The 13,348-nt window shown below is 39.7% G+C and overlaps 1 protein-coding gene across 10 annotated transcripts in view; it reads right to left on the bottom strand.

Annotated features, from left to right (window-relative positions):
- Positions 1-13,348, bottom strand: part of tenm4 (teneurin transmembrane protein 4) — a 294,119-nt gene that overhangs the window by 45,088 nt on the left and 235,683 nt on the right. For all 10 annotated transcript variants that reach the window (XM_067450936.1, XM_067450931.1, XM_067450930.1 and 7 more), the window contains 2 exons: positions 9,083-9,315; positions 8,037-8,191 (listed from right to left, as the gene is read on the bottom strand). In XM_067450936.1, the coding sequence (XP_067307037.1) occupies positions 8,037-8,191; positions 9,083-9,315 (388 nt within the window). The remainder of the gene's footprint in view (positions 1-8,036; positions 8,192-9,082; positions 9,316-13,348) is intronic.

Raw genomic sequence — 13,348 nt, 5'->3', positions numbered from 1 at the left:
ATGGATAATATTTTGTAATATTACCGGGGGGGGGGGGGGGGGGGGGGTTCGAGTATGGCTCGGCTTGACGTTAATAAGAGCGGAAGGTCCTTGTATGGGCCGTACGGGCTCTTCTCCCGGTAGGGTGTGCGCGCGCGTGACTAGAGCGAGAGAGGAAATGCATGCCCATAAACACTCGCTCAGGTACAGATCCAGTCGTCCGTGAACACTTATGTCGCGCGCCGCGCTCCACTTTATTCCTCTAGGAGACATCAAGCGACTTCAACGCTTCAGCACAGCATTCCGGGAAGGCAGCGCTGCATTTGAACCGATTTGAACGCAGAAATGATGGGAAGCTTCACAACAGCTTCCGTTCGCGTCGCAAAGTGGATTTCCACGGTCAATGCTGTCACAGGACTTCACCAAATCATACCAAAGAAGTGTGTTTTTGACGGAGCGGTCCCAGCGATAAAGGTTCGGTCCTGCTTTGGAAGCAGCCGGTGAGTAAAACTGCTTCAAATGTCTCTGCTGTTGGCTATCGTCGCGTGAGTAAACATCAGTAAACGACACGATCGCGTGCTTCGTCATTCAAATGCGCTAACGGACTTCATTGTTGTTCTGTTTAACGTTACACTAGTCTGACGTGCAAAACCGTTTTGCTTGCTACTGCTAATGTTTAGTCACATACAATAGTCCATAAACCGAATCATGTCCTCATAAACTGAGAGTAAAGACACACAAATTTTGACAGGCTACTAAATACAGTACATACCACAGAGACGGACGTCCTGCTGTTGCTGTTTCTCCCGTTCAATTTATTTCAGCCTCAGATTTGATTCTGGATCATATATCTATTAGCTGAGATAGCCATGGGCTTCTCCACGCTTGAGGAAGTCACCGCTTTGTTCGCGATCGTCATTCTTTAGCTCCGCCCACTCGATACGCCTCCAGGCGCTCGTTTTTTTCCCGGAAAGACTCGGTACAGCCTATATTTCTATTATAAATATAATAAAACTAAATACTTTTTGGAGAAATGAAGGATGCAATACTACTCTATAGGTACTCAATATTGACATGAGATTGACTGAAACTGAGTGTTTCACCCCCCTTTAAACAAGATAAATCCTAAATAAGCAATCCTACCTTTGCAACTGTTGCTATCCACCTAGCAACAGTTACTACTAACAGTGCCAGACGGGCCGATCTGAGTATTTCACAATCTGTTCAGTTACTGGGATTTTCATGCACAACCATTTCTAGAGTTTGCAAAGAATGGTGTGCAAAAGTAAAAAACAGTCTATACAGTATACGGCAGTCCTTTGGGTGAAAATGCCTTGTTGATGCTAGAGGTCCGAGGAGAATGGGCCGACTGATTCAAGCTGATAGAAGAGCAACTTTGACTGAAATAACCACTCGTTACAACCAAGGTATGCAGCAAAGCGTTTGGGAATTAATAATAATAATAATTCGTTACATTTATATAGCGCTTTTCTAGGCACTCAAAGCGCTTTACATTGAAGGGGGGAATCTCCTCAAACCACTACCACAACACGCACAATCTTGAGGCGGATGGGCTACAACAGTAGAAGACCCCACCAGGTACCACTAATCTCCACTACAAATATGAAAAAGAGGCTACAATTTGCACAAGCTAACCAAAATTGGACATTTGAATACTGGAAAAATGTTGCCTGGTCTGACGAGTCTCAATTTCTGTTGAGACATTCAGATGGTAGAGTCAGAATTTGGCGTAAACAGAATAAGAACATGGATCCATCATGCCTTGTTATCACTGTGCAGGCTAGTGGTGGTGGTGTAATGGTGTGGGGGATGTGTTTTCTTGGCACACTTTAGGCCCTTTAGTGCCAACTGAGCATTGTTTAAATGGCACAGCTTACCTGAGCATTGTTTCTGACCATGTCCATCCCTTTATGACCACTATGTACCCATCCTCTGATGGATACTTCCAGCAGGATAATGCACCATGTCACAAAGCTCAAATCATTTAAAACTGGTTTCTTGAACATGACAATGAGTTCACTGTACTAAAATGGCCCCCACAGTCACCAGATCTCAACCCAATAGAGCATCTTTGGGATGTGGTGGAACGGGAGCTTCATGCCCTGGATGAGCATCCCACAATTCTCCATCAACTGCAAGATGCTACCCTATCAATATAGGCCAACATTTCTAAAGAAGGCTTTCAACACCTTGTTGAATCAATGCCACGTAGAATTAAGGCAGTTCTGAAGCTGAAAGTGGTACAAAACAGTATCAGTATGGTATTCCTAATAATCCTTTAGGTAAGGTGGAAATATTTATTTTTACTTGAAAATGTTATGTGACTTTACACTTATCTGACCCACTAGTACATTTTAAAGAAATTATACGTATCATTGTATTCAACATGAAATTTAGAAGCAGACCGACTGAAATAGTTTTCTTATAAAACATACTCCAAAATCTTTGAAAAGTACTTTTTTTTATCTCTAGTGTATCTTAATTTAAGAATGTTTGATATTTGTAGCAGACAGACAGTGTAGTTTACAGATTACAAGTTACCCTATTTAAAATGTAATAAGTAGTGTAACTTTTTCAATTACTTTATTAAAGTAATGTAGATTACATTTGATTACTTTTAGATTACTTTAAAAAAAATTGAACAAATGTTTTCAACTGTTAATCATTTTCAAACATTTAAATCAGGCAGGGTTAACCTTACAGTATTATTTAACTCGGATACTGTCGCACTTTAATAAAAATCCTTTAATTAAGATTATAATAATTTATTGTAGATTATTTTTAATAAGCACAGCCACCACAAAATCAGACTTTAGCACCTTTTTTACTTTAAGATTGTTCTGAGGTTAAATAGAGATTTCTAGATAAAATAATTTTTACATTTCCAGCACTGGAATGCCTTATTATCACTCATGGTGGCAACTCTCAGACAGGTTGTAGCTTGAAGCTTTCAGCGGCAATGCGGATTGATGTAATTGCCAGACATGGTGAGCTGCAATTTCAAACAAGAGAACGAATCAAAAGGATCAGAATAGCATCGCTTTCCTAAACGGCCTTTAAATGGCAGGTGGCATTGTGCACGTCAAGAAAAGGCAAAGCAGAAAAATAATATTAATCAACATATACTAGCTTTTAACAGGAGATATTTAGATGTAATCCCCTCTGTAATCATTAACATTTAACATTAACATAAGTAACTGTAATCTGTTACAGTTAAAGAGAAAAAATGTGTAATTTAATTAAGTAATGCTATTACACATAACTAGTTACTCCCCAACACTGGTAGTAGAAAGCAAAACAGATATACTGAGTAAGAAAAATCATTGTGTACAGTGTTTAAATTCAGAATTTTGCCCAAGCCCAGTGAATAAACCCTGCATTCGGTACCTTACATGACCATCACTAAAGCAAAAAGACATTCCCATTCCTCCAAGAATGTGCAGTTATCACCATATGTCTATGTTCAGCAAGGGATGAGGAGAATATTTATTCTCGGAAACTGAATAGTTGTGAAGAAATATTCTTGCCAATTCTCAAATTCATAGTGCTCGTGCAGGGTGCCTTTGCTGCCCGAAAGGCAAACAAATTTGGAATATAATGCAAGGTGTGCTCTGAATGCAAGATCTGATGAATAGTAAGTGGGAAGGAATGAAACCATCACAGACTTGGAGTCTCCAATGGGGTCTTATTGGAAGCGGAGGTATCAGGACCTATAGAGCATCACGTGTTAATGAACTCGGTACCAAAAATATAATATTTTCTGGTTGGATCTAGGTGGATATTGGCAGGCGGTGTATCAGAGGGAGGAAACAGGCTTCGGATGAGCCCTCAAAAGTGTGCCGGTAGCTGGCTTAAGTAATGCGGCGGCGTGTTTGATGCAGTGAGCGTGTGCCGCACATGAATTTTTAATGGATGCTTTTTACTGTCTGAGTGTCTTTGGCAGAAGCTGGTGTGATTTGTCATCATTGAGGCCGGGACTGCAGTGGTCTTTTTCTATGAGTGTGTGTGTTTTCTCTGAGGTGCAGCTGGAGGTCGTCTCCCCAGTGCTCCACGTCCTCTCAGCAAAATAAAGCCTCTCAGTCAGGCGGCAGAGCCATTATTGAGCAAACCGTAAGCTAGACGGATACATGTAAGCAAAACTAGAAGGTTGAAGGATGAATACAGTGCTGGGCTACAGCAAGCTTTTATTCCACTTCATACAATTTATGATCTTCATACTGTGGTTTTGTATCCTGATGTCGTCATACTCAATTCTAGTCAGAATATGAGTCTCATGCTGCTCCTTTAGGCTGTGATTATGAGGCATGTTTCAACCAAATCAGGGAAGAAAATGCCTCTTCACTCAATTATATAGACCTACAACCAATAAGAGCAATGGAGTAAGTGACGTATGTTGAGTGACGCATAGCAGTAGTGGGAAGTTCGGATGATTTTACCGACTTGGATCTTTGAATCTTAGTCATTTTGTTAGTTTCAGCAGAATATAATTAAAATGTCACATGTTAAATTCCCCAACAAATCTAGTACTTATGCAAACATTGATCACATTTGGAATAAAAAATAAATTATAAGCTAATGCAGCCAAGGCCAAACTTTAAGAAAAGATTCATGAATTGCTCAGCTGGATCTCCAGGATATGCAGTCTGTTAGTTAACCTCACCTCTGAATCTAAGTCATTCTTTCTTTTGTCAATTCACATTTAACTAATTCTGTTCCCTGGCAAGATTAGTACACCTCTCCTGTCTATGGGTTTGAGACCCTATAAGCAACGTATGCAGTCCTGAAAATAGAATTGATTAGTTCACCTCTCGAGTATTCGGGTTCGAGTCATTCGTTCACCGACTCTCAGTCCGATAGGCTGAACGCAGTAGATCCTGTATAAAACCGATGGCTTGTAGTGCATGCACAGTTAACACAAAATGAACAAATTGCTCTCTGAGACAACTTGTTCCCGAGTCATATTTAAGATTAGTTCAAAAAGAACAACTCGTTCATGAACAACGAATCATAATGGACAGTTTCTCAACAGAACTCAGCTGCAAGCAAGCTGGAAGAAGTAGAAGATGATGAGATGATTGTAAAAAGAATTTAAGGATTCACGGAGTACTTACCAACACAATCTAGCCTGGATGCCAGCCGAACTTAACCCCGCCCACAAACTTTTTAGGTCGGGGTGTTCGATCTGGCCTTGCTCCATAGAGGAGTAATTTTTCCCGAACAGAAACTGTTCAGACCAATGAAATCATCAGGGCGAGCTTTAGACGATGACGGACAGATGATAAACAGTAACGCAACCATGAACGTCATCAAAGGGGCTTGGATTATATTTGTTTGAATCCTAAACGGAGAACTTGCTTGTATATGCATTCACCTTCACAATTTTTCTCAGAAATGATGATCATGTTGGGTACGTACTCTGTGTATCATCAATTTTTTATTTTTTTACAACACCGGCAAAGATCGTGTATTCCAGCCTGATTTCAGCACGCGTGCAGACAGGGTTGCCAAGTTTTTACAACAAAACCCGCCAACTACTAGCCCTAAACAATAGCTTCTCGGGGGTTCTCCAGTGAAAAATGGCATTTGGGGGGTAAAATGTGTGTTATTTTGGCCAGGTTGCCTGCTAAAATTCGCACTCATGGGTCTATATATCACATAATAGTCGGTTCAACCCGCGGACATAGAAAACAACCCGTGGAAAAAACGTGGACTTGAAGTTGAACTATGTTGACATTTGACAATGCATCGCTTCGTTGCTCTGATTTGTTGTAGGTCTATCCAATTGATATCTTTCCTGGTTCGGTTGAAACACGCCCCATAATTACAGCCCAATGGAGCAGTTTCAGAGTCATATTCTGACTAGAATTGAGTATGATCACGTCAGGCTAAACACAATCATCATTTTTGAGAGAAATAGTAAAGGTGAATGCATATACGAACAAGTTCTCCATTTAGGATTAGAATGAATTTAACCCAAGCGTTCTTTGGTGACGTGGATGATTACGTTACTGTTGATCATCTGTCCATCATCGTATAAAGCCCGCCCTGACAATTTGATTAGTCGGTCCACATTGAACCATGTCCAGACCGAACTTCCCAACCTCAATTTCTTCCCAACCTCAATTTTTTCCCAACCTCAGTTTTCAAATCAAATGTGAGACCAGCCTGCTTTAAAAAATATTTTTTATAATTTTTAAAAAATTATTATTATTATTTAATTATTATTATTTTTTAAACATAATTTCCTAAACATCAATAATTTATGCATGTAAATTAAATGTACACTACAATTCAAAAGCTATTCAAAAGAAATCAGCATAATATAATGATTTCTGAAGGATCGTTTGACACTGAAGACTGAAGTAATAATGCTGAAATGTAACTTTTTTTCCTGCCAGCTTTTTTGAAGAATGTTGCCAGTCACTGCCAGCATTTTTTAAATCATTTTCACAAAAGGTTCAAGGCCCCCAGACTATTTTACTACTAATTTTGTTGTATTAATATCTGAAATAAGCATGCAATATATCAAAAGAAAGCTCATACCCTCAACCTTTATTCTAAAAATCCAAAATCAGAGAAAAGTGTTTTTTTTTTTTTTTTTTAAGACTACACCTGGATTGGACTCAGAATTTTTTTTTTATTACAAAGAAAACAGACCCTAGACCAGCAGTTATGGGCAGCTTTTCCCTCTAAAAGCAATCAGTAACAGAAGCAGCAGCAGGTGGCAGTGGTTTAGGGAGAAAATGACACGCTGTTATCAAGTCCGTCTCCTTCTGTCCGGAGGGGGGCAAAAGGATGTTCATGGGGTCCGTGGCCAAGCCTCCTCTGACCCCCCCTCAGGCGCTGGGCCTGGTTTTGTGTGTTTTTGCTCCATTCACGCTGTAAACCAATGCTGCCTCTGTGTCTTTTTTGCCACTCAGTGGGCGTAACCGCAGTCACTCCAGCTAAGGGTGACGTTCCTTGCATACCCTCTATAGCTTGTTTCTGTTTTTTCTTCACCTGTGTTTTATTCAGGGGATTCAGTAATCTTTCAGAATATGCGTAATAGTGCTCCCTGATGTGTAAAATTCCGTCAATGGTGGGGAAAGATTTAACATATATTCAAAGAGAAATCAGATATTTTAAATTGATATAATATTTCACAATATTTCAGTTTTTACTGTATTTTTTATCAAATAAAAACGAGTGCTACCAACTTTGACTCACTGATGTTTTCTTTTTGCTAAAATATCTATCGTTACCTACATCTTCCTGGGCGTCGCCATTTGTCGCTCACACTGATTTTTTTATTTATTGATTTTTTTCAGGAAGGAAGATAGAACACAGACTTTGAGTTCAACGCAATGATTTAGTGATTTCAACTGCACTGATATATAGCAATTATATACAGTCTCTGAATATTTTTTTTCCAGTTTGCCAGTGAACGCTACTTTCCAGAAACATACAATTGTGTAAAGAAATCCATAAGAGAAAGGTTTACAGGTTTTTTAGGCAAAAAACTGGGAAAATATTTCATTTTTCATTTGTAACCGCAGGCACTGTTGATTGTCTTGACACTGGGAGAACGTTGCAGGCAAAATAAAGTTAAGGAAAACCAAAGCGACCTGAAAAAAAAGCTCCAGGTCTGGACCTCTAGGGCTGTGTCACATCCCTAACTGATGCTTTAGAGATCGCAGTCAGGGCAGTGTCCTTGCCTGAGGTGACAGTTAACATTTGGATTGGTTAACAGCGCCTAGGGGGACCACAGAGTGCATGTCTCTATGAGCGTGTCTTTGCGACGGAGGGAGCAGCTCTGTCGCTCAGGTTGTAGGTCAGCTTGAAACTGGATGTTGTAGGCCTGCAGCTGTAGGCAGCATCTGGGTTACTGGGGCCCAAAGGCCTGCCCTAAAAAGCTGTCAGCTGCAACCCTTCACCCTCGCTGAGATTGACATGGGGTCTGTGCTAAACATGGTAGCGGAAACAGCGTTGCTGCACGACCATTATAAAGAGGCAGATGGATGAAAAAGCTGCAGAGGGAACACAAGAAGGCAACCCACCTGCGAGATGTCCATCACAGAGTCACAGCTCAGGGGTCGGGCCGAGGTCAAGTCGTTGAAGCCCAGCAGGGTGGATATGATACCGTTCTGATCGATGCGGCGGATCATGGTGCCGTCTACAAAGAAGATCACGCCATACTTATCCACGGTAATGCCTGGAGACAAGAGACAGAACAAGGGAATGGATATCTTTTTGAAAAAAAAATCACTGCAACCTCCCCCAACAAATAAAACCTAAAACTAAATAAAAAAATTAAATTGAAGTAACACAAAGCATTGCGTTGATTCCGTTTATTCCGTGAACAAAGTTGGAACGATAAGATGATAATTACAAGAACAGAAACAAATGTATTCCTCTCAGCATCAACAAGCTCAATAGGGAGCCAGGATTCTAATAAAAAATCCATGTGATCAATTCATTATTTATGTCCTGAGGAACAAGAACCAGGCATGGAGCGTCCTCAGGAAAAGAGAATGTGTTGCTGTATCGCCGTTCTGTTCAAGCTACTTAAACGAGCATGTGAATCTTTCCAGTGACACCGCGGATGACTAAGGGAAAACACGTGGCTCTGTGTGCGTCATCTTCCACAGCGATAATTATGGCTTCTGTCACAAATGCTTCTTCAAATGACGAAATAGACTAGCAAATCAAAATGTCATTATATTACTGCTTTGTGTTGGTGAAAAAAGAGGAAAGAATTAATTGCAGGCCTCCCGTAATTCCCCTCAAAGCACTACATATGTTACAGTAGGATGAAGGGTACCCTCTATACTACACACTGACAAGTGTATGCAAACCACAGGTTTTGCTATCAGTTTCATGCTGTGGTTTTGGCATTTGCTCAATGTAGATGCTCGGGCTTGTATCAGTACAAATATATGGAAGAAATGCTCATTTTGGAGAGAGTATCTGTGGCTGAAGCAAAATAGCTGGAATTGCTCATAGTCTAATGGGAATGATGGGAAAATTGATTCAGAAATGGCAAAATCGCTCTCTGTTTCTGACAAAAATGTTGACGCTGTTATTAAGATATCTGGAGGTTTACCTCTAGGGTTTGTAAGTGTTGCCTCCACGGCTTTGCCTCCATCCCCGCAGCGCGTCTCATCGTAGGGTAGACATTGATCGCCTGTGCCTGCCACCAGCTCAAGGTTCTTTGCCACATCCTTGACTGTGTTCAGAGACTTCACCTTAAACACCTTCCTGCTGCTGGTGTCCGAAAGGTACAGAGCCCCCGAAACGGGACTAGTAGCCAGGTAGTATTTGTGTGCAGGACTATTGCTAAAAAACAAACAAAGGAAAACAGTCAATTGCGGTGTAAAGGTTTGTGAATAAGCAATAATAGATACATGTTAATAGATGCTAACTAAAATAATAAAATAAAATATAAAACAACATATTTTACTATTTTATTTCAGTTAATTGCCAAAGGAACATTTTTCATTTTCATTTAGGTTAACTTGATGTAATAAAATGGCTCAAACTGAAATAAAAATGAATAAAAACTATATTGAAAAATAACAACTAATAAAAATGACAAAGGAAATGACTAAAAGGAAGTCTCTCAATGATGCTAAAATAACACTGGTGTACTTTTTTAAATGTATTTATTTCATTTTTATCTAATTACAAGTCAATAAAGTGTGGGGGCCTGTTCTACATCGTTAGTCATGATGCACAGAGAAATTATACATTTTTTAAATGACACTGATGCAGCTGAACTATGTCGACATGTGCATCACGTGCCACGTGTTAATCTATGGGTTAAAAATAGCAGCGAGAACATGTACATTTCGAATAAGACTCAATGGTTGACAGATTCACTGGAAAAGCTAGAGATGTCTCTGCCATGTCCTCTCCGCATCAATCTTTTACGGTGTGCATCTACTCTCAGTCCAAATATAGAAACACATGTAGTGTGTGTGAAGCCTGTGGTTAGTACAGTCGGCACAGTGTCTAATGTGCTGCCAATGTGCATTCAAATAGGTATGTCACCAAAACCCCCGAAGGGAAACTTTCATCTGGAGATGCATGTGGTCTAGAGCCGTTATCTAAACACATTATGTATTCCTGGAGCAAAAATGGCCCACAGGACGAAAAAGCAGTCCATTATACGGCAAAACTGGACAGTCAAAGTCATCTCTCACAACCACACAGGGGGCTAAAGAACATGAAAACCCAACAAAATGGCTCCAATCAAACTAGAGAGGGTTTCTAGTGAAAAAAAAAGAGTTTCCTCTCTACACACTAATCAGATTCTGAGAAAATGATGGAAAGGCTAGGCACCAGGACTGCAATTTTACACTTTTCAAGTTGATCTGTGATATGCTCTAATTGCACCTCCGATAAAGGCTACATTTGTGGTCAAAAACCGCTTGCGGTGAAAATGGGATGATTTGAGTCAGTTTAACAGGTTAGTGCTAGTTGGTAAAGTTTATTAACCTACAAGCTTTACTTTAGGCTCATTCAGCTGGAGCAAAGTGAAAACAAGGAATTACTGTCCTTTCTGATTCAGTTATGTGTAATAGAAATATGGTGGGAATTATAATGTTCAACTCATGTTAAATGTTAGTCATTTGTAAAAGAATGTGCGAATATTCAGCAGTTGTTCAAGAAAGTGTGAAACGTTTTTGCCTTTCTGAAAAGATGTAGCCTATTCCTGGAGGGGTTAATAATTTTCGAACAAACTGAGAAAGGTCACAGAACAAGAACAAAAATGATAAGTGAAAAGCATTCTTAAGTTGACAAGACACGGCACATGACACAAATCTGCCAACTACTATCATTGCTAACAACCAAGTTCTGTAAAGCATTTCAATCTAGAAGTAGAATTAAGGCAGAAAGGTCATTCAAGATAACAAAAATGCTATTGAACAATTTATTCTTGGCAAAAATGATGACTAGCCACAACAAATACTATGCGACACGTCTGCCATATGCGATCATAACAAACAATGAACTTGACTTAAGATCCAGATTAATATCCTAACAAAGGGAGAAAGGTCACGATAAGAGAACAAAATGTTAAGTAAAAAGCATGCTTCATAAGATTATATGCTTATGCTATGACACATATCTGCTATATACCATCATTGTTAACAACCAACTTGTCAAATGATCAGCATTCAGAACATAAAGGTCACAGCAATAAAGTGAAAATGTTAAGTGAACACTATTCTTTGTAATAATAAAATGGCACTCTACTGGTACCGTAGGACTAGCACTCTCAAAATAACTAGCCACAGCTATCATTGCCAACATCCAATTTGTCTAAGGATAAGCATTCAAAACCAAGTGAAAAAATTCACTGCAAGAGAATGTACAGGGACAAGCATTCTTCGTACGATGAATAGTCTGAGCAAATGCAACAACACGTCTGCTAAATACCATTACTGCTTAACCCAACTTGTCTTAAATCCACATAAAAAACCTAAAAAAAGAATAAAAGCATTAAGTGAAGCCACACCCCCTGTAGGCCTATGGTTGGCGATGACTAGCAGCAGCAAAAGCTCCAACACAAAACTGATAAATATGTTAACACCCAATTAAAGAGAGCATCATTCAAAACCGAACTGAAAAAGGTCACAAGAGAACAGATACGTTTAGCATTCTTCGTGAGATGATGCCTGCCAAATACCATCATTACTAACAACCAACATGCCTCAGGATCCACATTCAAAATCTTACAAGTAGAAAATAAATTGTTAAATATGTTCTCTACTGGAAGGGATAGGATAGAGATGACTAACCACAGCAAGTGCCAGATAACATCTTATTTAAAAGGGTTAGTTCAGCCAAAAATGAAAATCCTGTCATCATTAAATCACCCTCAAGTTGCTCCAAACCTTCTTTGTTCTACAGAACACAAAGACAGTTGGAAGAATGTTTGTAACAAAGCAGATTGTGCACCCCATTGACTACCATAGTAGGAAAAAAACAGAGCCCTGCTTGGTCTTTGTGTACAGCAGAACAAAGAAATGAATACCTGTTTGGAACAACTTGAGGGGGAGTAAATGAAAAAAAAAACATTTTTGGGTGAACTATCCATTTAAAGGGGGGATGAAATGAGAAATCAAGTTTTCCTTGAGCTTTTGATATAAAAGGTCATGGCAATATAAGAATATCCTGTACGTTTCAGAGCTGAAAACGTCCTTGTTAGTCAAAGAAAAGCTTTTATAGACACCAGGCCCAGAAAATGATCGTGTCCGCATCTATACGCCATCCCGCAACGAAACACCGCCTCAACATAAAAATAAGCACGTGTAGTTCAGTAGCCCCGCGCACTGACTCATGGAGCCGTTCGGATTGCGTTAGCTAGCAGCAATAAACATGCCGAAGAATATAGCAAGATATTACGCTATCATGGTTGTGGCTTCCTTTGGATCATCATATTAGGAATGTTTGGTTGAACTTTATTTTTTAATGAAGTTCCAGCTCACATGGGGAAGACATTTTCACTTCAGTTCACTGCGGGATTGTTTGTAAACAAATCTCAGGTCGATGCTGGATTTGCAGACATTTGATATTAAAGCACATTAATTCTTCTATATTGGATCCGACAGGAATGGTGCAACACACTTGTATGTGATTAAAACGTGTTTTTTATATGTAATAGTATTGCATTGTTATAGATCGTTTTGCTTTTGTGTACGGGTCTAACAGAACATACCTTTAGCACCCTGGACTCAGAAATGTATGAGCCAGGGCTTGCAAAGCCCAACGTCCCGGGTCTAAGTGTTTTCTAGACAGGCTACCAAAACGTAAGCCCGTCGGCAGGTCGATGAATCTCATAATATTCCTTTCTTGTTCTGCTATTCTTTCCCTCTTGACTTGACATTTAAAGGGGGCGCGCGCACGTGTGTGTGTGTGTGTGTGCATGCGGTCCGCGCTTATATTAAACGATCATGTGGGCTATGTAATACAAAAATAATAGTCCAATCAAACGCGGGTGGATGAGAAATAAATCATTGTGTTTGTTCGATAAAGACGTTCTTGAATCATTCCGGTTGCCGCTTTCAAAACAACCTCTCCCTCATGTGAACTGAACTGACAGGGGCATAGATATGACAGGAGTGCTGAAGCTCATTAAATATGCAAATCTTTTCCGATCCTAACTGTGGGCGATTAGTCTTCAAAAACCAGCGTTCAGGAGAGAGCCTCAAAACCAGTGTAGAAAATAGCCTATGACTTATTAGTTATGATGTTTTTGAATGTAAAAACCACACAAACGTCATTAGTTGACCTCAGACAACAGTATAAAAAAATAAAAAAGCCAGTTCATGACACCTTTAACACATAACCTGTCTTCTTATCG

Source organism: Pseudorasbora parva, chromosome 8 (genome assembly GCF_024679245.1).
Source record: "Pseudorasbora parva isolate DD20220531a chromosome 8, ASM2467924v1, whole genome shotgun sequence".
Taxonomy (NCBI): Eukaryota; Metazoa; Chordata; class Actinopteri; order Cypriniformes; family Gobionidae; genus Pseudorasbora; species Pseudorasbora parva.
The sequence above is the reverse complement of the archived record's forward strand: the minus strand, read 5'-3'. Positions and strand labels throughout refer to the sequence as shown.